Source organism: Botrytis deweyae (genome assembly GCF_014898535.1).
Source record: "Botrytis deweyae strain B1 chromosome Unknown BDEW_003, whole genome shotgun sequence".
NCBI classification, from domain to species: domain Eukaryota; kingdom Fungi; phylum Ascomycota; class Leotiomycetes; order Helotiales; family Sclerotiniaceae; genus Botrytis; species Botrytis deweyae.
The window spans coordinates 1,575,132-1,595,809 of record NW_024066210.1 but is presented as its reverse complement, the minus strand read 5'-3'; the positions used below and the strand labels follow the sequence as shown (position 1 = coordinate 1,595,809).

Genomic DNA, 20,678 nt, shown 5'->3' with positions numbered 1-20,678 from the left:
ACCTTTAGACAGGTATCACTTATTGGTAGAATTTACGAGTGAATTTTGCGATGATTAGTGCACATTCCCCTTCGTTCTCTACCACTCGATGTTTCCAGCGGTCAATATCGATAATGTTGTCGCTCAGGTTTTTGGTCTTTCTGCATTGCAACGCTACTTTGGGACTCCAGAGATTCGGATTTCATCTGAGAGTATCATTTCGGAATAAATTGTCAATTAGAATCATCGAGATCTGGGGGGCTGCCCACATTGGGACGGCATTATATTTATCCTCATAGTTCTTATGTACATGTAAAATTTTGTAGTCTTCCATTGCAGAAGTATCGGGAACCTCTATAGATACATATCGTGGTCGACAGTCTAGGTCGCCGACCTACATTGAATACCAAAGATACCTGAACTTTCATCAACGTTGGTGCTACTTTATCCTGAATCCAAAGCAATAACGATCAATAGTTACCAAGGTAATGGAGATGGTGTGCATCAACGTCTTTACTACCACGGGATTGCAAAGAATGGGGCTGGTAGTAAAATCCATGAGGCGTAGAGACTTGTTGAAGATCTCACTTGTAATTATTGCAAACAAGAACGTCATTTTGTTGTACCCGTTCATTCTAAATCGAGATCTAGACCCGAAAGCACTCATAATTTCCACGTCGCATTCCTTGACAACTTGGGGACTGCCACGCATATATCCTTATCCGTTGTCTCCAGCTCTGCCTCTTGACAATCTTCAATTCCTTCCCCATTTGCAAATTGCACCACGACGAAATCAATGGGCTTCTTCCCCACGACCACCATCGGAGCATGCCAGGTCCCCGCTCCATAGGTGACCGCCTGTGAACCATTCGCTAAGAAAGCCTGAATTCTATTCAGGTCCGGTAAACCGCGACCGGGCAGGTTCTCAACATTATCATCACTCGTGCTTGTTTGAGGGGAGAGAACGGGGACAGGTAAGGTTTCATCGACTGATGACGGCGTTAAACTCGGTGCTACGACAACCAAGTAACATACATCTTCTTGCTCCGAGGGTGATATCCCGAGAGGTATGAATGTTTGAGTCGTGAAAGGATGTCTTTCCAGTATGGTGACCGGAAATAACCCCCCGATATTGCTATCGTGAGACGGGAGAAGCGAACGAGGTGCGCATACAAACATGTTCATGACTGCATTCGCGACCCGTTGACTAGGAGCGCTCCCGTAGTAATCCTTCATATGCGTGACATCTAGGTATTTGAGCGCGGTACCTTGGTTGGCTTGTACCGCATTTGGTGGTAAGGTTTTGATCGTTGATGATGGGATCACCGCTGGTGCGGGGTTTTGAATCACAGTCCCAAAAGTTGCAAAATCATCTTGATTGAGTGGTTTTGTATGAATTATCTTTTCTTTGACATTTGCTTGGATAGTCACAGGCATCTTAATAACTTTTCTTGATGTCTTTGCTCTGGTTTACGTGGATGCTGTCTGGTCTTTTCGAGCATCATGTGAAAGTCGAAAGTGGGTGGTGTCACGTGTGCATGCGACACGTGATCAGTCCGGCCTCTACCCTTCTCGAGCTCCTCCATCGTTCATTCTCGAGGACCTGATAACCTCACAATTGAATCGTACGCTTCCACATAATGTGTGTTGAAGTCTGAGTATCCAGATTCCTTTTTGGATTTACTCCCCCTATATTTCTATTCTTTCAATACCTATACCACCTCTTCCCAACGTAATATCCCCTTTCGATATACTACCTCTGTTTGATATACCATGTCTGTTGGATCTACCACCTCCTTCTAGTATATCATCGTCTTCAATAATATGATAACAATTATTCTAGACAGCTATTGTAGCATCAATATTACACCTTATTATAATGATGCGATGCAGTCCCTCCGACTTTCACCTTCTACATTTCTCTCAAAGGCGCAAGTCTTCATTGGCCTTCCAGTTTATCCTTCACCTTCGCCGAATCCAAATCAATACAATACCAGTGAATCTGCGTCCCAAGTCTCTATTGTTCCATTATCTCTGCTCAACTCGCGTCTTACCGGCAAAGTTTTCCATTGTACTTGCAAGGTCAATTCACTCTTGGAAAACAATGATCAGTAGCGAGAAAATTCTGTCGTCGTTGCAGAATTTTTCGGCACAATTCAATTTTCCCTATTGTAATTGCTCTCGCTACGATCATGGCGAACACCTTGTTGAGCATGTCGATGGGAACAATAGAGTCAATAGACCTTCTATTGTCTGGAGATAGCTTCAAACCCATGGTGTGCTTGGTAGGATTTTACCTATATCCTTCTCTTCTTCTATTCTTGGATAGCTTCTTCCTGTGACCGTTCAATCGTACATTTTGAGCATACCAAATTCTAAGTTTCACAGCTCTCAATTGTAATCCGTACCTATTCTTTCATCATGATGTTTACCAAGCCTACCGAATTTTCCTTCGCAGATATGGACGAGGACTCTGCAAAAAAAGCTCTGTCTGTCATAGCATCCTTCTTTTATATTCAAGAAGGCGGAGTGGAGTGGTTGAACGATAATCTTAGCCAATTTGGTTGCACAGCCGATGGTTTAGTTAACGAAGCCTTAGTTGATCAAGAGCTAACACAACATCAAGTCTGCCAAGATCTCCACCACGCATATCGTCTTCATATCAATCCAAATGACGAAGATGCTGCTGCATACAAGACACCAGCCCCTACGACTGGCGGCAAAGGCAAAAGTGCGCACCCATTTAATAAGCCCTTTGCTTATGCAGCAATACACCCTCAATTCCTTGTAGAGCAAGCATTCAATGCTCGACTTGCAAAACTTGACGAAGTGCCTGTCGAAAAACAACCCTGTGGAGAGACTGCCGAGCTGGAGGCTTCTCAGCAAGAATCTCCTGTTACCGATCAACTTGTCAATCAGCTTGAGTACGAGTCTTCAGATGCCGACTACTCTGAATACCAATCCGAGCCAGAGGACTTCGTTAGAGGCACCTCCAATATTTCCGATGACGATGATTTAGACGATGAAGATTATGTCGAGAAGTCGGTTACCAACTTCGATGGACTAATTTACGAACAACAGCTCGCTCTTACCATCGAAGCCTCTCTGAAAGAGCACTCATCACAGAAGTATAACGGCGAATCTTCTGGTGCAAGCAATCAACTTACACCACCACCTTCTCAGCAAAATACAACTGTACCAGCGAACTATTCTGGTGGAAAAACCATCTTATGTCCAGGCCAATCTTCCAGTGGAAAACACATCTTGCCCGCATCGCCACAAGCTACTTCGTGTCCATCTTCCCTTAATAGAAAGCGAGAACACGATGATGACGAGTCTCATGATAATGAAGATTATATCAAGTCTACTCGTCGGCCGACCAAGAAGCGCACGAAGTCTGTCACTAAGTCATCTGCTCACACACCGGCTTCTTCGTCTGCCTCAGCCACTAGTGATTCAATTCATTCTCCCCCAGTCACTACATCTGGCTCCGCTTCTTCTACTTTGAGCTGTCGCAAAGCATCCTCCAAGCCTCGCAGAACACCCCGATCTTCTCGCAAAAGTGGTACTACCAGTAAACCCCGTCGCGCCGCCTGGACCGATGACGAAACATTCAAGCTCTACGAATGTCTTGTCAAACGTCGAGAAAGCGAAGCTAAGCACCCTGATCTTGTTAAACTCTACGATGCTCCTCTCTGGAAGCACATCTCGGAAGAACTTGCTTCTGTCCATGGCATTCATCGAGCACCTGGTGGTTGCAAATCTAATTGGAATCGAAATGGACGAGAGTTCTTTGATTTTGATGAACGATCGGTTTTGAAACGCTCGAAGTCTCTGGCTACCAGTGTTCAGGTTCCAAAGAAGGACAGAAAGGGAAAGAAACCTGTTGCCGTTGATGAGGTTGATGATGATGAATAGTTGGTTGTGACTTGACTCTCAAGCGGGTGTTTGGTATTTCTTTGCTTCCTTGTTTTTTCAGGTTAATTGGTAAATGCTGGTTGCTTGATGGAGGTTCTTTTGGCTCATCCTACCTGTTTTCAAAGTGGTTCTTCGGTTATATGGCGGTTTCATTGGTTCTCCTTTATCCATTTCTGGATGGAATGGGGTTTTCGTAGTCAATTACATGTTGACGGGATTATGGCCACTTGTTTCTTGAGTCTTGCCATTGTGCTTGCTAGCCCATTATTCATGGCTTGGCTCGATATTGTACTTTTTAGGAATGTATCTAGATAACTTGCTCTACGGTTGCTTCTACGGAGATGATTATACACGATGGAATGATAACATTTACATGTTTCATCTTATACAGTATCTTGTTTTGGTCCTCATGACTTGTGTGCCACATGACCACACAAATTTCTCTTTCCCTTTCGCCCTTCTGCCCTGATGACCTCATGCATGCTCTTCCTCACGAGGAGGGAGACTCAAATTGGTGAGAAGCCGCTGCCAATAAATACGAAATACATTCAATAAACAAATGAATCCATTCCATGAAGACCAAAGAAGTCATCGCACAGGACGATGTTTATTTAAAAATAAGGAAGACCAAAACAGTCAGGTATACGAGAGAAAAAGAAGAAATCAGGTGGCACTTGCGATGATGCATATAAATCTTATAAACTCATAGCATGCTTCTATCTTCCACATACCTTATATATAGACGTCACGATGCAGAACTGGTGGGCGTAGCCATTTAAGGATTGATTAAAGATATAAAGAATCAATATCACTATATCACAATCAAGTATGGTTATGGGAGAGTAATAGTCTGAAGTTTGAAATTCTACTGCTTGTAAACTGTTAATGCATAGAAAGAATAGAGAAGTGAAAAGGCAATTAGTGGATTTAGCTCAGCGGTCTTGATATACAGAAAAGATCTCTGAAATTCTGCGTATTGCGCAATTTTTGTATGAGAAACAAATTGTCTAATCAATACCTAGTTGAGCTAAAGTTCTGTGTTGTAGAGTGGTGAATACAGAGAGAAGACTTACGAACTGAGGAACGTATTGTATCTCAATGATATTTTGCTGTGGCATCTTCTTTCCACAGTTTCCACTGACTTTTGTTTCTCTATATTACTTTGATCTAATCTAGCTGGTCATGATATGGGGGGTCGGGTTGGGTTATATTGGATTTCACTTTGGGTAGCTACCTGGACTTTCATCGCATCTGACTTTGCTTGCTTGTACTGGTGGACAGGACGAAATAGATTTTTTTCTCTTTCATTCCGATTATTCTGAGTATTAATGTGTGCTTTGTTTTCCACAAGTTTCTGATTATGACATGAGGAATTGCTATTCCTATGCATGTCTATATTTGCATATGTGAGCTGCGGGTAGGTCGGTCGGTGTATACTTTTTGAATGGTCTGTGGCAAGCAAAAATCACCATCATTTCACATACACATGAAGATGAGAGTAAAGTCTTAATCATTGTACTCGCCAAGCCTAACCTTCAAAGCATAACTTATATACTTATAAAACAATCACTGCCTAGTTGTCATCCTCCGACTCACTACTATCAGCATTTTCATCAGAATCACTTTGCTCGTGGTCATTTCCTAGCACCACGAGTTCTTCGGGTTCCTCTGATTCATTTCTAGTATTCTCCTCAGGCTCCGAACCACTGCTTTCTGAGATGATTGACCTGCTATCATCATCTGTTATCTCCCCGCTATTCGATTTCGAGTCATCGTGCTCAAATTCGGGGCCATGTTCCTTGAACGCGTGGTCGGGAAATTCTGCGTGTACAATGTCTCGGTGGTCGTAACATTTGACACAAAATGCTAAGTCGAGGCACACATTACATTTGTAGCACAAGCCCCACATCCCCTAGCTTGACGTCAGTGAACTATATTGGAATTACTTATGTAAGAATAAGCAAGCCCTTTGTCTGTTGACTTTAAGCAAATGTTTGTACTGTATTATATCTCGTGAAAAGGGGGTCTGGAGTGGGGGGGAGGGGGGGGGGTTACCCATAAACATGCATCACAAGTCCATCCGATCCTACGATAGGCTTTTTTAGGGCTGGAAACGTTCGCGCCATACTGTCCAAAATTTTCTGAAGATGTTCCGCCGAGTCCTTCGTCTTCGTTGGGGCCACCAGAGTTCTTGAGAAGAGCAATAACAGTGTCATCGGCTCCCCTATAATTAGCAATCCGAAGTGGTGACCAGGACTCCCCCCTGACATGATATTGGGCAGATCTATTCGCACCGCGCTCTATCAATATTCTAATAGTTTCAATCTCATTCACAGCTTCACCGGCGAGCCATTCTTCTTCTATCATATTCCCTGTACCCCGTACTGCCCAGTGTAGAGGGGTCCATCCGTCAATGTCCGTTTCGTTCGCATTTTCTTCCCCTACGAGATCTAACAACTTCTTGACGGAACTTGACCGGCCTGCTTGGCAGGCGTAGTGAAGTGCCGTGCGACCGAGCTTATCTTTGGCAGTAACATCACCGCCGGCTTCAATGACGATGTCTAGGTTCTTGCCACCGTGAAAAGCAGCTAAGTGAATGGGTAGCCTGCCACAAAAGTCCTGGGTATGAATCGACGCCCCTTCCTCCAGCAGTAGGCTAACTATTTTTGGTTTCATGAACATCGAAACCACGCCAAATACACAACCCCAGCGGCTATGTGTTCCATTGATGTCAGCACCTTTCTCGAGAAGGTAACGTATTAGGTCCTCCGTATTTTTGCCTTCAGAATCTTCCTGGGTAAAACCTCTCAAGCATGTTGCTATTAGTGGCGTTCCTAGAGGGCCAATTGAGGACTTATTAACATCAGCACCATTCTCCACTAGCAGTTTGGATATTTCCAGCGACAGGCTGTCGCATGCATGATGAAGAGGCGGATCATCTTTGCCTGGTTCGGTTCCAGATAAGTTTGGGTTGGCCCCGTGTTCAAGTAGATAAGATACAATTTCTATCGCGTTGTTTTCATTACGTCTTACCGCAACCTGTAGCGGTGTACATCCATCGTCTGCCTGAATATTGATTTTTGCACCTCCTCGAACGAGATATTGAACGTTCCTCAATGTGAGACTTCCCATCATATGTAAGGGCGTGTATCCTTGGTTGTCTGGTTGGTTTAAGTCGATCTGTGAGTGAAACTCCATTAAAGCACTTAGAGCATCGCCGTCCACTGCCAAGTGTAGAGCACTTTTGCCATCTTTGGCCCTGTGCTTGAGATCTGCACCAGCCTCTGCTAACAAAGTGACAGCGGTTGGTTTGTTTGCATTGGCAGCAAAAAACATAGGTGTCCATCCCTCCCAGAATTCACTGTCTAGAGGAACCTCGGCGTTGACATCAGCTTTATGTTCAATCAAAATTCTCGCAGACTCTTCATTACGCTCTGCTGCAAGCATGAGTGCCGTGAGGTTCTGGGGGGTTCGCGCTTCAAAGTTCCTAGTTTTTCTCGCTAACATTTCAGTAATCTCATTGTTAGTGACTGCGCTGTGCAAAGCCACGTATGGACCATTAACCGGCACATCTGGATCGCAATCATTATCTAGTAATAAACGAATCAATGCAACGTTCTGCATGAGTACAGCATTATAAAGGGCAGTTCTCCCGTGCCCGTCTTTTAGATTAACATCTGGGCGCGGGCGATGATCGAGCAGCAGTTTGACGATTTCTTCGTTGCCGGCCTTGACTGCTACAGTGAAGGGAGAAAATCTGTGAACATTCGCATTGATGTTTGCACCATAATCTAGCAGTGTACGGCATGTCGTGATTTTATCGAAACGGGCGGCATAAAGAAGAGCTAAGTCAATGTTCAAGCGGCTTGAAATATCCTTATCAGCTTTCGCATAGCCAAGCAGAAGCTCAACACATCTATCGTTCCCATTTAGTGCAGCCACGACTAGTGGTAGAATCGGATCGTCAGATGACAGTTTCATGTCTGGTTCGAGTCGCAGCAATTCCATCACAACTTCCTGATTCCCCCACACACAAGATTTGTCTATTGGTCTACAGCCGCCTACATCAACAGCATCTATCTTGGCATTGGCTTGTGTTGCTAGAAATCTAACTACATTGGCGTGGCCCCTTGAAGCAGCCAATGCCAACGGAGTACGGTTCTTGAAGCTTGGGAATTCCACGTTCGCTTTATGTTTCACGAGAACTTTGGTCATTTCCAAGTGGCCGTTAATCGAACATTGGGACAAAGGTGTCGTGTTCCATTCGGTGCCATGCTTTGCTTCAGGATCAGGACCGCATCCCATACTGAGTACAGTGTCTGCTAAACGATGAAGGTTTGCTCTGGCTGATCTCCAAAGAATATTTGTCCCCCAATGCTGAATACTCAGTTTGGTTTCAGTCGGCAAACGACCTAAAAGGTCAATTGCCAATTGCTCATGTCCCCCTGCAGCAGATGACTGAATAGCATTAAGAAGGATAGGCGCCGGGCACTCATGAATATCCAGCATTCTCTGAACCGTAGACTGCCTGCCATTTAAACTTGCTTCAACTAACCCTGCGCGGAAGTCTTCGTCGTTCTTGCTTTTGACGAGATCTATTTCACCTTGGCCAGCAAAAATTGGAAATGGTGACTCCCAAGGAGAAGGACTCCTTGTTATTGGGCTTGATAACTCCCAAAACATCCTCGACCAACTCTCAAGGTCAATATTTTGAATTAGACCTATCAGTATTTCCAGAGGATAATTTTGTGAGTCTTTAGCAGATTGAAAGTGTTGAAACCAATACTTTACAGCATATGATAAGAGATTACCCAAACAGAGTCTTGGATTCCGCCCACTCATAGTACCGTTCGGGATTTTCAAGTTGATTTCTGTGTCCGGTAGCGAGAGGTACTTCAAGCATGTTTTTGCTATTTTAAGATGAGCATCCTCTGAAGCTTCGGTCCACAAATAAGTATTCGAACATCTTCCGACAGGATTTCCAAAAATTTCTCTTAGTCTGCCGTTTCGTACAAAAACCTCATCGTTTTCGACTTCGATGAACCCTGCAAACCAAAGCTCTAACTTCACCACGAAATTATCAACTTCTAATGGGTCGGGAGATCTGTAATTTCCATGATCACCCTCGCTCTCAAGAAACATGATCTCGGCAAGTTCCCTGTTGGACAATGGCCTCTTCGAGTGAAGAAGCCACATTAGTGCACATTTTGCAACGTGTTGTTCTGGTATGCCCCGGAAGTAACTGTCCAATACTGATTCTAAGATTTCTTCGCTGTCTTCAACTTTTACAGACGATAGAACTCCCCATAATTGAGTCTTGAGCAGTGGAATCTTCCTTGCCGCTAGGTGCTTCACTATGATAGAACGATCATGATCGTCCAGCGTAGGGAAGCATGATAAACGCTTGTGCAACATCATGTTTTCTCTATGCGTATGAGTATTTTGCGGTTGCATGCTTCCCGCACTGTCCTCTGGAGACTGCGCAATGATATCAATCTCTGGCCAGTTCCCCAATTCTTCTAGTAGTACTGCGGATGTTCCGCTCGTCACAACAATCTTCCAAGGCCACTCACTCATCTGAGCGGTATATGATATCAAGTCTAAAAACGCCCTGCGAGACTCTATTTCACATTCATCGAAACGGCTAATCACAATCGATTGTTTCATGTGATTAAATAACTCAAACCAACTCATTAGGTCGCGGAATGTCCAGCAACGCTCTTGCTCAACACAATAGCTCATATATTCAATTCGGTTCTTCCAATTTGGGTAGTGACATGTCAATTGGGCAATGAAAGTGGACAGCATGTGAGATAGAGAGCAACGGCGGGCATCCCATGAGTCGAATTCAAAGAAGAGCACCGGAATTTTTTTGTCTCGTGTTCTCTGCACTTGTTCCAGATGATAGAATGCTTGTGCTGCCGCTTCCTGAATTACGTCATGTAAATTACCGTGCAAATATAAGAGCTGCGTTTCTGGGGAATCAAGCCATTGTTTGTATTTCGTATGGTCTTTTAACCACCAAGTCTCGTTTAAAGGGGCAATTAGAGGTGGCAAAGATGTTGCTAACGACAAAAGAAGGCGCTCATGACGTAGTCTTGACTCATGAAGAGGAATTATACCTCGAGATGATTGTTAGCTTATAACCTAGTACCAGTCATTTTCAAAGAGAATCTACTCACATTCCTTCAAGTCATCAAGATGATCTAAGACGCTACTCTTATGAGTATCTTCCTCAGACCTTGCTAAGCGTCTTTCGAACGGCACCCCTATGGTATAATTGTAGAAATTATCAAGCTACTGTATGTTAGCCGCACAATAATAACCACACTCATTTCAAATACGCCATTGAAATACGGCAACATTAAGTCCTCGAGAGAGAGACAACTTATATAGTTGTCTACATTCCAAAATGAGCATAAATCGTGGAGCAGTGATAATTACTTTCAATAATTTTGGTGCTCTAACCATTGTTCTGATCAAATGATGCATGTGAAGTAAGACCATTAAAAGATAGGTACTTACATGATCATCAACATAGTCGGCTTTCTTTCTTTCCTCGTAAATACTGATGAGATGGCTTCTTAGATGAAGCTTGGACAATATGAATGAGGCATTGACCTCCATAACCTCAGAAGCGAGCTTTGATATCAACGATCCTGTAAAAAACAATGGGCTAGCGCTCTGGGAGAAGTCTGGCCGTGTTGCAAATAAAGTATAGCACAGACTGTTCTCTAATCGATTTCGGTCTCGACTCTTGTGAGGACAGTCGGAGAATAACTTACTGTGTTAGCTAGGTACACATTATCATGGATAAGGTGATGGTATCATGGAATTACCAGGACTCGACTGCAATCGAGTATATCATCCCAATCACCCATTCCAGTTGAAGCAGCCACTAAAGCCTATGATGACTTGTGAGTCATTGCGTGTGTGAAATTCTTTGAAGATCTTACATCTTTAACGATGATTCCGCCTATGCCACGACCAAGGAACATGATTGTTCGAGTCTAAAATTCGTCAATTATCACAGATTTTCACAAGTGGACCATCTTGCTGGGTTTTCTCACAACTTCACCCCTCCTCAAATCCTTGAGCTTGTTCAACAAACTCAATGCAACCTGACGAATTCCAGAAATGGTCTCTTCCGAGTCTCCATCCACGATAACACTCGCGTTATATTTGAACTCGATGATCCGGGAATTCGATTTCAAGGAGTTGGCATACTGGGTAAGCCAACTATCCGGTCCACAATCGAACCATCGATCTCTATTCAACTCTTTACCGAATAGTCCATGGATGACTACAAAGCTATAATTTAATCACCTATGAGTGTCTTTACGGATCTAATTCATGAAAATCAAAACTTACTCAATGTTGACTGTCCCGGTAGTCTCCTCAATACTCGAGACCACTCTTAAGCTCTCCTCTTCAGAGCCTGTGAAGTCCAATTGTATTTCGTCAATTAGCACGGCATCGACTCCATCACCTAACGATGGGATGTTCAACTCAGGCTTGGGGTTTGAAAATGATCTATCAGACATTTCGCGGCAGGTAAAAATTTACAAAAGAGCTATAACTTAAATTGTTATTTGTGGATTGATAAATGAACGACTGATCAGGCTGCGACACTCAACTCTATGGAAACATTTTGTAGAGTAGTACAACCAAATAGGTCTTTATTGCTGAAAGTAGTCGGGCTTACGGAAATTGATGACAGGCTGCGATAATTTCCCTTTGCAGGCCGCTCTACAATCTAGCTTCCTATTACGAAGATAACGACTTTAACGGCTGTTTTCAGCCTCAGAAACAATAAAATCAAATATGGTGGATGTGCATCCCAACTCTTCTTGAAATATCCGTATCATGCAAGCCAAATTCTGAGGCAACAACTCGATTCCGTAGTGATTCATAGGTCCACTCTATTTCACAGAGCCTTCAAATTTAGTATACGAGGTGATGTCAAATATTTTTTCCAAGTTGATCGCCCCTAAATTTTGGATGTCGTGTAGGGTGCTTGTTGGGGGGATACCTGTATCAAACAAAATCGGGTCGTCTTTATCCTCCGAAGATCCAATAAATCGTCTTAGCTCGGTTTTCCAGTCAGCTTTTGCACTGATGGTTGCCACACATTGGAAATTGGCTTGATCTTCTCGGTGAAGAAGAAGGGCAATCCGAAGAGAGTGTGGTATCCCTTTTTTCTCTGTGCCGTTCTCCTCGATATACCATCTTGCTCCAATATTTGTGCCAAATCTGTCACTCTTCACGAAACCTGTGACAGATGCTGCATCGCTTGCAGTCTTGGAGATTGTTCTCTCCCTCTTGCCACTTATCCCCACATTCGCTCCCAGGTACCCTGCGCTCGCATTGACCTCCCCACCCGCCGTGATTGACTCGGCTTGACTTGTGAACATACAAAGATGTTTTCCAACTGGAGCAATTTTATGTACCCGTGGCGCTTCCCCTTCCTCGTCAATGCTACTGAAGACAAAATTGATATCAGCCGATAGGATGCGACGCGTTTGTCCTTTGACATCGAAGTAGAAGTCGTATACAAGTAGGCTTGCTGGTTTGTTGGAATCGGGGTCCACAAGCCCGTGAATGACTTCACGGGAGATACACCGAACCAAAACTACTTTCTCACGGTGAGTAACAATTTCGCGCTGAAACTGATTCCCGAGGTTTTGTGTGCGGTAGCTACTGTCTTGCTCGCCGAAATGGCCTAGATCGATGCTGAAAGAGGTCTCGTCAACTCCGGCGACACTGCCTGGTAGTTCGCAAGGCACTGCGACTTTGAAAATGTCTGGGGAAGCGTTCATCATGATTGCTCTCTTGATTTTGTTGATGAAAACATTTTGTTTCCATTTTTGAAACTATCCAGCTGGTCCCCAATATTTAATGACTGAACCTGATCAGGAATTTCATGCATACAAGTGACAAGGGTGACTACCAATGAAATAACTGCCGATGAATGGAAAGCGAGCGGGGGTTTCCATTTATTGTTGGTACTGCAAGATAAGCAAACAGGATCACCCACAACAGAAGTTGACGCATATCAGTTTGAATATCCACGATGAGCTTCCCAAGTTATCCCACTCAAGAATTTAACAGTCGTGGAGACGACACTGACTCCAGCACTGAGTCTCTTAGCAATGATGACGAGGAGACAAATGTGAGCGACGTGCCACCAGTTTCACAGCTATTAGAGGAGGTTGTTGAGGCCCTCAGCAAAGGAAAGAACGAGGAATGGGTCACACTATTTCTCGAGAGTACAGATTTTACTCGTTATGAGCAGTTCGAAGATTACAAGCGCGGCGGCAAGCCCATTGGAAACCTGATTGAACTCCTCACGAGGATAACCGACGAGGGAAACAGCAAAAATCCAACCGCGTTACACTTACTTGCAACAGGAGATTTGAACGGAAAGCTGAAATTAGAGAAGAAGAAGCTATCGCAATTGGTTGGATTTTTAGTGAGGAATCCTAGAAATCTGCTTAAAGTGAAGGATAATGCTGGATCTACTCCATTGCACGATGCCATTAAAAATAAAAAAGGCGATCTGGTCGATTGCATTCGCCAGGCATGCCCTCCTGGATATATGGACGAAATTCTCTCGATAAAAAACGACAAGACGAAGAATTGTCTCCATGTAGCTGTCGAGAATGAAGTGCCATTTCTTCTGTCGCTTGTGGAGCAGGCAGGGCCTAAGACTCTGAGGTGAGCATAATAGGTTCACTAAAGTCTTTATTTTCAATACATGATTCTTTTCCATAATCTCAATCCCGATTATTGTATGCATTACACTCCAATTGCTTCCCAATACAGCTTTGGTATCTCACTTTCCCCAAAAATATTTTTTGGATAGGCAATTACTTACTCGCCGATCTTGCAGTGCCAGAGACGATAAAGGCAATACGCCGCTACATCTCGCTGTGGAATACCGACGTTGCAAACCTAATCAGTTGCAAGTGATACAAAAAATAATCGAGAAGTGCGACTCAGAAATGCAGGAAACCGAGGGCTCAGATAAGTTCAGTGAAAACCCCATGTACAACAATATCAAAATGTCACCTTATTCTTATCATGTGTTCACTACTCTCAACTATCGAGAAGAGAAGGCAAAAAAGGCCCTCGACAATGGCAGCAGTTCCACATCTGGCCATGATAAGAAGGGCTCATTTAAAGGGAGCAAACCCAAAACCTTGACTGCTTCGCCTCCCAAGCTCAGAAGCGATGCAGACTTTGTAGCAAAGCCTCTAGTTCGCTCCAATACACAGAGACTTTTAAAGGGAGAGTTCTCAGCTGAAAGGGGGTTCGCCGCTACAGAATCATTAAACGTCTCTTGGAAACATCCTGAAGTAAATGAAGCCAAAGTGCCACAGGGAGAAGAAATTTCGAAGTCAAAGTCTAAGTCAAAACGACCGAAAGACCAAGAGAGTCAAGCCCCCAAGAGAACGCCAACATCTGTCGAAAATGTAAAGACCTTCTTGAAACTACACTACCTGCGAACCCGTGGCCATGATGATGCCTATGCTATAATCCATGGGAGACCCCCAAGAGTAGGAACTGGTAATTATGCCCAAAATATCTTTCATTGGGCCAATTTCTTTTCTAGAGAATTTATGTGGTTCAATAGGTGAGAGATGAATAAACACTGCTAACACTGTGGCTATTAGACGTTCAAATATTTTTCGATCTTGGGGTGTATGAGAAAACGAAAATCAATAGCGACCAGCTTGAGAGTTTTTTCGAGAATCAGAAGTTTGATGACATCCTCCAGCGAGTGTCAGTTCCTGCTAGTTTCACTCTTGTAGAATCCGAAACTGCAGCCAATAGTGGAAGGATTCGAACCCCGGCTGCCCCATCGAAATCTTCAAGTAAAGGACTTTCTAATCTTGAATCCGTATTCGGATGGTTGCGAGAAAAAATGAAAGTAAAAACAATACTGAGTATCAGCGTCAAAGATCTGGATAGTCCAGCTCATAGTGACGAAAGCATTGAAAAAGCACTGGTGGGGTTTGGTGTCGAGACATGGGACTGGCAGAAAATAGACATTTCTACCGGCGTCATAGAGACTGTGGCTCCAGATGTACGAGTTGTACATCTTTACTGGAGCGGCAACAATGCTGTGCTTCGAGGTTGGGGCGAAGAGGGCGGACTTAAGCAGCTTAAGCACTTAGAAGCAGTGTATATCCACACACAACAGGTAGTTCTATACCCCATGAAGATACCAAGTATGCTCTTGCTGACTGAGAGTTACAGGATTATTTAAATTCCTACAATCGTACAATATCTGATATCGACTCATTCAAAAAACGAATGAAAACGTTGTGTGATAAGGTCCAAATATTTACAGACGGACCAAAGGGGCCGCGTAAAATTATAAGCCCAGGCGCAATGACAGCCAGTAAAGATCCCCTGCCACCATCACAGCACAATTGGATCGAATGCATGGATAAATTCGCACCGCTTGTTTTAGAGGCCGAAAACAACTTCCTGCTAGCTAACCCCGACAAGTCTACTGTAGTATTAGAGGAGCCCATTAGGGTAGCACTCATCGATGACGGCATCGACATTACTAGACTAAAGCATAAGCATAACGGAGGGCAAAGCTTTTGTACACGAGACCGAGATGTCGTTCCTTATTATATGTCTAGCTTTGGTCATGGACCAGCAATGGCAAGTCAAATATATCGGATCTGCCCAAGAGCTCAACTTTATGTGCTGAAGCTGGATGATCATCTGTACGGTGGCAAACGTCAGATTACAGCTTTGAGTGCCGCGCAAGTAAGTCGCCAAAAATTCTCCAGACCGGCATAACCTTAACATTTCCATAGGCCATTCGTGAGGCAGTGGCCAAGAAGGTGCATATCATATCCATGTCATGGACTATACCACCACCAGATGACAGTACAACTAGAGATCTTCTCCGGACAGCTATCTCTGAAGCTCTCCGGGAGAATATTCTTATGTTTTGTTCCGCCAGTGATGGGGGGCCAGTCGAGGACAAAAGCTTTCCTTGGACTGCAGCCAAGGGCAATATATTTCGGATCGGAGCTGCTACCGATAACGGTGTGGCCAGCTCTGACGTTGGCAATCCTACAAATTTAAGCTTCACGTTTCCGGGTGTCAACGTTGAGAGGAAGAATGTGGACAAAAAGGTCGAATACCAGACCGGCTCCTCTGTCGCTACTGCGCTCGCTACCGGACTTGCTGCCCTTGTGCTGTACTGTGTTCAGGTCAAATTGCTCCGAACTGAGGACAGGGACAAGGGGAGAGTCAGGCAGTCGTTCAAGAGACTCAAAGAATATGACGGGATGCTTAAGGCTTTCCAAGATAATATTGGCACGACTCCGGAGAGCAATAACAAGTACCTCAAGGTTTGGACCGTATTTAAAAAATACACCAAGAACATGAATGAGTCCCCGGATGAAATGATTGATCAGATTGCCAATCTCGGGGATGAATTATGTAGGAACATCTGACAGCCATGCGTTGCGAGAGAATTGTGCATTCGAAGATTTCCACTAGCTCAGTCGTTTCCAGTTCGACTCCTCGTCAGAGAGGTTCCTAAGAAATTTCCTTGAACTTCACGTCAGATTCCTCACTGGGTGATTTTGGGGTTCTTAGAATCTTTTCTTTCAAGGAAGAAATTTTTGGTGCAGCATCTAGTCTCAATACTCGGCGTTAGATCTGGGGTCCCATTCAATGTATCATGGAGAAATGTATTTGGTGAAGCTCCAGAATATAGACAATAAATAGTCCCAGCTGTATGTATTTGGAATATGATGTCGTGATTTCTGGAATTTAGAAGCTCTCATTTGATCAAAAGGGCTTGAAGGTTGAGGCTCTTGTTTTGATGTCTCCTGCAGTGCACTAGATGACCAACCGCCCCACAACTAACGGAATTTGCCCTCAAGATTTGCATCCATCTCAACTCCAGTTAAAGGAATAGAAATACACAATAAACGCCTCCAGCAATACAAAACGAAGCTGTGAATCTGTCACCTGGAAATTAGTCGGGGTCATGCGATTACCTGCGGTAGGGTCTACCTTAGTTGAGCTTTTTTCGGCCTTATTCATTCTGGCTTCGTGACAAAAGCTTCGGGCACACGTGCTACTATGGAAATCCAAATCCCAAAGGATAGGGAGATGGTGAGAAAAGGCCAGTGTTCCCGTACAGTTTTTCGGCTAAAAAGCTTTCTCTTATCTTTTCAAGCAGAATAGATCAGGGAAGGCCTTGTTTGTTTCGTATAAACAGCATATTGGAAATACAATACTTATTCATAACTATAATCAGCTGGCTTTTTATGGTACAAAACCAACGATATCGCACACGTCTATAAAGTCAAGGCTAGTTTGGATGTAAAATCCGCGCGGAATCTACTCAAATTGTTACGAAACGCACTCAATCGCAATGAGATCTCTCACGCGCGCGCATTACGCACGTGCTCAATCACGTGCTCACAGCTAGTATATCTGTGCGCTCTACGAGTGCTAGGCTCGAGCCTATTCGTAGGAGAAAAAACAGGCGGAATTTGACAATTCAAATTTTCATTGAAATCCTCTAACTTAATTGAATTAAAAATAATTCATAAATAATTTATTTAAATTCAAAGAGATCAAAAGAAATATCAGCTTTTAATTGTTTAGAAAATATTTCAAGTTTTTATTTTATATAATATTGAAAGGAAATAATTGAATTGTAAAGGATATCTTAGAAATGGTCGAATTCCGCCTGTTTTTTCTTCTACGAATAGGCTCCCAATTCTGTAGTTGTAGATTCTAAGGATAGATTGCAACCTGCTCTCGCAGTTTTTCCAAGGCAAATTGTTACAGATTCTTTAATTTGAGGTTGATTGATTTTGTTGAAAAATATAGCTTTTCTTGATGATTTACATTCTCCATATGAAGTTCTACTACACGGAATAGTTTGATCATAAAATAGCTTTTGTACTAGGTGGTATTTTGAGATTGATTCGATTGTTTAAATCTTTGAACGTTTATGCTTCTCGATATTTACGATTTTGAAGTGTCCCGTAAGTCTGTACACCAGTGGTCCGGGCTGGTAGTTATATTGATGGTAAGTTCGTTCTAATTGTCATAATACTTGTTCTAACTCTGATACGCAGATAGCGTATGTAACTTACTACCAGCAGCTAAGCGTTTCTTAGCTTGCGTGCGCAGTAACCATCATTCCAGCATCAATCAACAAGCCAGTTCCATTGACATAGGTAGCCGAAGGGCTACAAAGAAAAACGGCAACATTAGCTACTTCTTCTGGCGTTGCGGCTCTTCTTGCTGGTGAGACAGCCTGTATGACTTTTTCGAGTCCCGCCCAACGAGCCAAACTTCGTTCTAACATGGGGGTCTTCACCCATGAGGGGCAAAGCGCGTTCACACGAATTTCGTGCTTTGCGTTATCCAGCGCTATCCAGCGCTATCAAAGACATCAGTCGCTATACTCAAGAGGCTCAATATGAGAACTCACCAGCTACTTTAGTAATTCCCATCACTGCGTGTTTCGATGCAACATAAGCCATCATTCCCGGGCCTGCACCATATGACAATCCAGAGCCAAGGTTCACGATGCACCCCAAACCCAGCGAACGCTCATCCCCATGGCGGCCCTTGACCTTTCTCGATATCGGACGTTGGTGCGCGAGATATAGCTCCAACCTTCAATATCCGTCAGCATATTCACACGAACATAGTTTTTGCTTCACTTACTCCAGCACTATTGACAAAGTAATCAATCCGACCAAACTCCTCAATTGTGAGATCGACCATTGCCTGAACACTCTCTGACTCGATAGTGTTTACCTTCAAGGCCAAGGTTCGGTATTGAAGGTTGGTAGCGAATTCTTTACTCTTTTCTGCGCTCGCTTTGGCCCTCTCAATGTTGAGGTCGCAAAGATAACGCCTGAAGCATCTGCTTCAGCGAATGCGAAGCCAGTTTCTTCGCTGATGCCTGCTGCGCCCTGTGAGCAAGTGTATCAGTAATCAATCGATGATTGAAGATTCGACAGATCTTACCCCTGTAACCAGAGCTACACCGTTGACTGCTACGTTTGACCTGATACAGACAAGTTCAAGCAATTTAGTTTTAATAATGACTTGTGGCTTTCAAAGAACTTGTTGTTAGTGGGCTATAGAACTGTTGAGAGAACTAAATAAAACATCTTTAGTAAAAGTGCTTTCAAAAAAGAAAGCATAAAAGTTGGCGGCGTATGCTTTGGGACGTATTCCTGCTGCGATTTCATCAATTATTTGCGGCGTTGTACACATTTGAAGCAAGGCCCTCTTTTAGAATCTAAACGATGACTATATATCTATCCCTAGCTGTATACTCGTATTATTCGAAATATAACACAGCAATCTCTCGAACCTAAAAGCTTCATAATAATCAAATAATCTGATGAATATTTTACATTTGATCAAAAGGACCTAAAGGTTAAGGCTTTCATTTTAATATAGTTATTTATTCTTGATTAGATTCTTGAAGTTGAAATATAGAATAACGAGTCCCCCCCACCGCTAAACCGTACTAGACTAGATGATCCATCGCCCATAACTTACAAATTTTGAACATTGAAGTTTGCATTCACCATTTCCATACTCCGTAGTATTTTAAAGTCATCATGACTCCACATACCCCACCATGCTTACTTTATATTTTAAAACAGCGCAAAGCTCTTAACATAAATCAACATGTACCAGCGTTTGTGGTTTAGTGGTAAAATCCATCGTTGCCATCAATCTCTTCCTCATCAGAAGAGCGCGAAACAACTTCGATGGGCCCCGGGTTCGATTCCCGGCGAACGCATTTCTTTTGTTTTTTTTCCTTCCTGATATCACCCCACCCATCAATCAATGCAAATAGAGGGCATTCGTTTTAGATTTTTATTCATACCATCTTGGAACAACATGAATTTGGAAGTTGTGAAGAAGCGGGAGGGGGTGCTAGATGAGGAATACCATTGCCGCCATCATCATCCGTCTCTTTATCCCGATGGAAATCGACAGTGATGAATTGTGTACCTACTTTTATTTTTATCTGTACCTTTTCTCTCTACCTACCTGACTGGGTATTGCAATAACCAATAACCCAATTGCCAAATGTTTCGTGAAAGACATTTCAGATCTCAACAACCGATACGCAAGAAGACAGAGCGACGAGAAGAGAGATGATAGATAGACATACTTTCGGACATTCTCACTTCGTATTTACGACAATCAACAAGAGAGACCTCACCAATAGATGAATCAAAAATACTTTATTTATATAAAGAGTAGGTACCTAGGTATATCGACATATTTCAGCACCTACAAATGTGAAATACAAACTATAATTGATACTCACTCGGAAGCTTTCAAAAATTGAATGTGCATCAAATAGAAGCGAATGGGTTTAGACTTCTGAATTAAATGTCTTACCTACCTATCTATATATGTAATTAATAGTCAACTCTCATTAATGACCGACTACAGCAGTTTCTCGGATTCCACGTGGCCTTACAATTCTCAAATCTAATAACTAGACATTCCCTAAACTTTCGAAACACATATCAAATTCACTTTGAAGTAACGCTTTAGGATTTATACCGCTTTCATATATTGTACTGTATATAGGTATATATCAATATTATATTGATCAACTAAGACCAGACCACATAGATTATGATTCAAACACAATAATTTCACTTCGCAATAAGCACAATGTTCGATTAAAGAATCCATTCCATTATCATTCATACACCTCTAAACATCACCTCATTCCC

The 20,678-nt window shown here is 43.1% G+C and overlaps 6 protein-coding genes across 6 annotated transcripts; 2 read left to right on the top strand and 4 right to left on the bottom strand.

Annotated features, from left to right (window-relative positions):
* Positions 1 to 642: 642 nt before the first annotated feature.
* On the bottom strand, positions 643 to 1,416 carry EAE98_001858 (uncharacterized protein; the record flags this gene model as incomplete). The annotated part of the gene is made up of 1 exon (XM_038949477.1): positions 643 to 1,416. One exon carries the CDS (start codon positions 1,414 to 1,416, stop codon positions 643 to 645), a length of 774 nt encoding a protein of 257 aa, XP_038814462.1.
* A 984-nt stretch (positions 1,417 to 2,400) lies between these two features.
* EAE98_001857 (uncharacterized protein) lies at positions 2,401 to 3,897 on the top strand (the record flags this gene model as incomplete). The annotated part of the gene is made up of 1 exon (XM_038949476.1): positions 2,401 to 3,897. One exon carries the CDS (start codon positions 2,401 to 2,403, stop codon positions 3,895 to 3,897), a length of 1,497 nt encoding a protein of 498 aa, XP_038814461.1.
* A 1,392-nt stretch (positions 3,898 to 5,289) lies between these two features.
* On the bottom strand, positions 5,290 to 11,441 carry EAE98_001856 (uncharacterized protein; the record flags this gene model as incomplete). Its single annotated transcript, XM_038949475.1, has 8 exons — positions 5,290 to 5,809; positions 5,953 to 10,019; positions 10,080 to 10,194; positions 10,423 to 10,677; positions 10,737 to 10,802; positions 10,854 to 10,907; positions 10,968 to 11,208; positions 11,269 to 11,441. 8 exons carry the CDS (start codon positions 11,439 to 11,441, stop codon positions 5,471 to 5,473), a joined length of 5,310 nt encoding a protein of 1,769 aa, XP_038814460.1. The 3' UTR covers positions 5,290 to 5,470.
* Positions 11,442 to 11,819: 378 nt separating this feature from the next.
* Positions 11,820 to 12,719, bottom strand: EAE98_001855 (uncharacterized protein; the record flags this gene model as incomplete). The annotated part of the gene is made up of 1 exon (XM_038949474.1): positions 11,820 to 12,719. The coding sequence occupies one exon, from the start codon at positions 12,717 to 12,719 to the stop codon at positions 11,820 to 11,822; it is 900 nt and encodes a 299-aa protein (XP_038814459.1).
* Positions 12,720 to 12,970: 251 nt separating this feature from the next.
* Positions 12,971 to 16,382, top strand: EAE98_001854 (uncharacterized protein; the record flags this gene model as incomplete). The annotated part of the gene is made up of 5 exons (XM_038949473.1): positions 12,971 to 13,614; positions 13,790 to 14,466; positions 14,574 to 15,103; positions 15,160 to 15,684; positions 15,735 to 16,382. 5 exons carry the CDS (start codon positions 12,971 to 12,973, stop codon positions 16,380 to 16,382), a joined length of 3,024 nt encoding a protein of 1,007 aa, XP_038814458.1.
* Positions 16,383 to 18,067: 1,685 nt separating this feature from the next.
* On the bottom strand, positions 18,068 to 19,514 carry EAE98_001853 (uncharacterized protein; the record flags this gene model as incomplete). Its single annotated transcript, XM_038949472.1, has 6 exons — positions 18,068 to 18,327; positions 18,389 to 18,533; positions 18,628 to 18,720; positions 18,768 to 18,878; positions 18,934 to 18,973; positions 19,477 to 19,514. The coding sequence occupies 6 exons, from the start codon at positions 19,512 to 19,514 to the stop codon at positions 18,068 to 18,070; spliced, it is 687 nt and encodes a 228-aa protein (XP_038814457.1).
* Between the last annotated feature and the right edge of the window lie 1,164 nt (positions 19,515 to 20,678).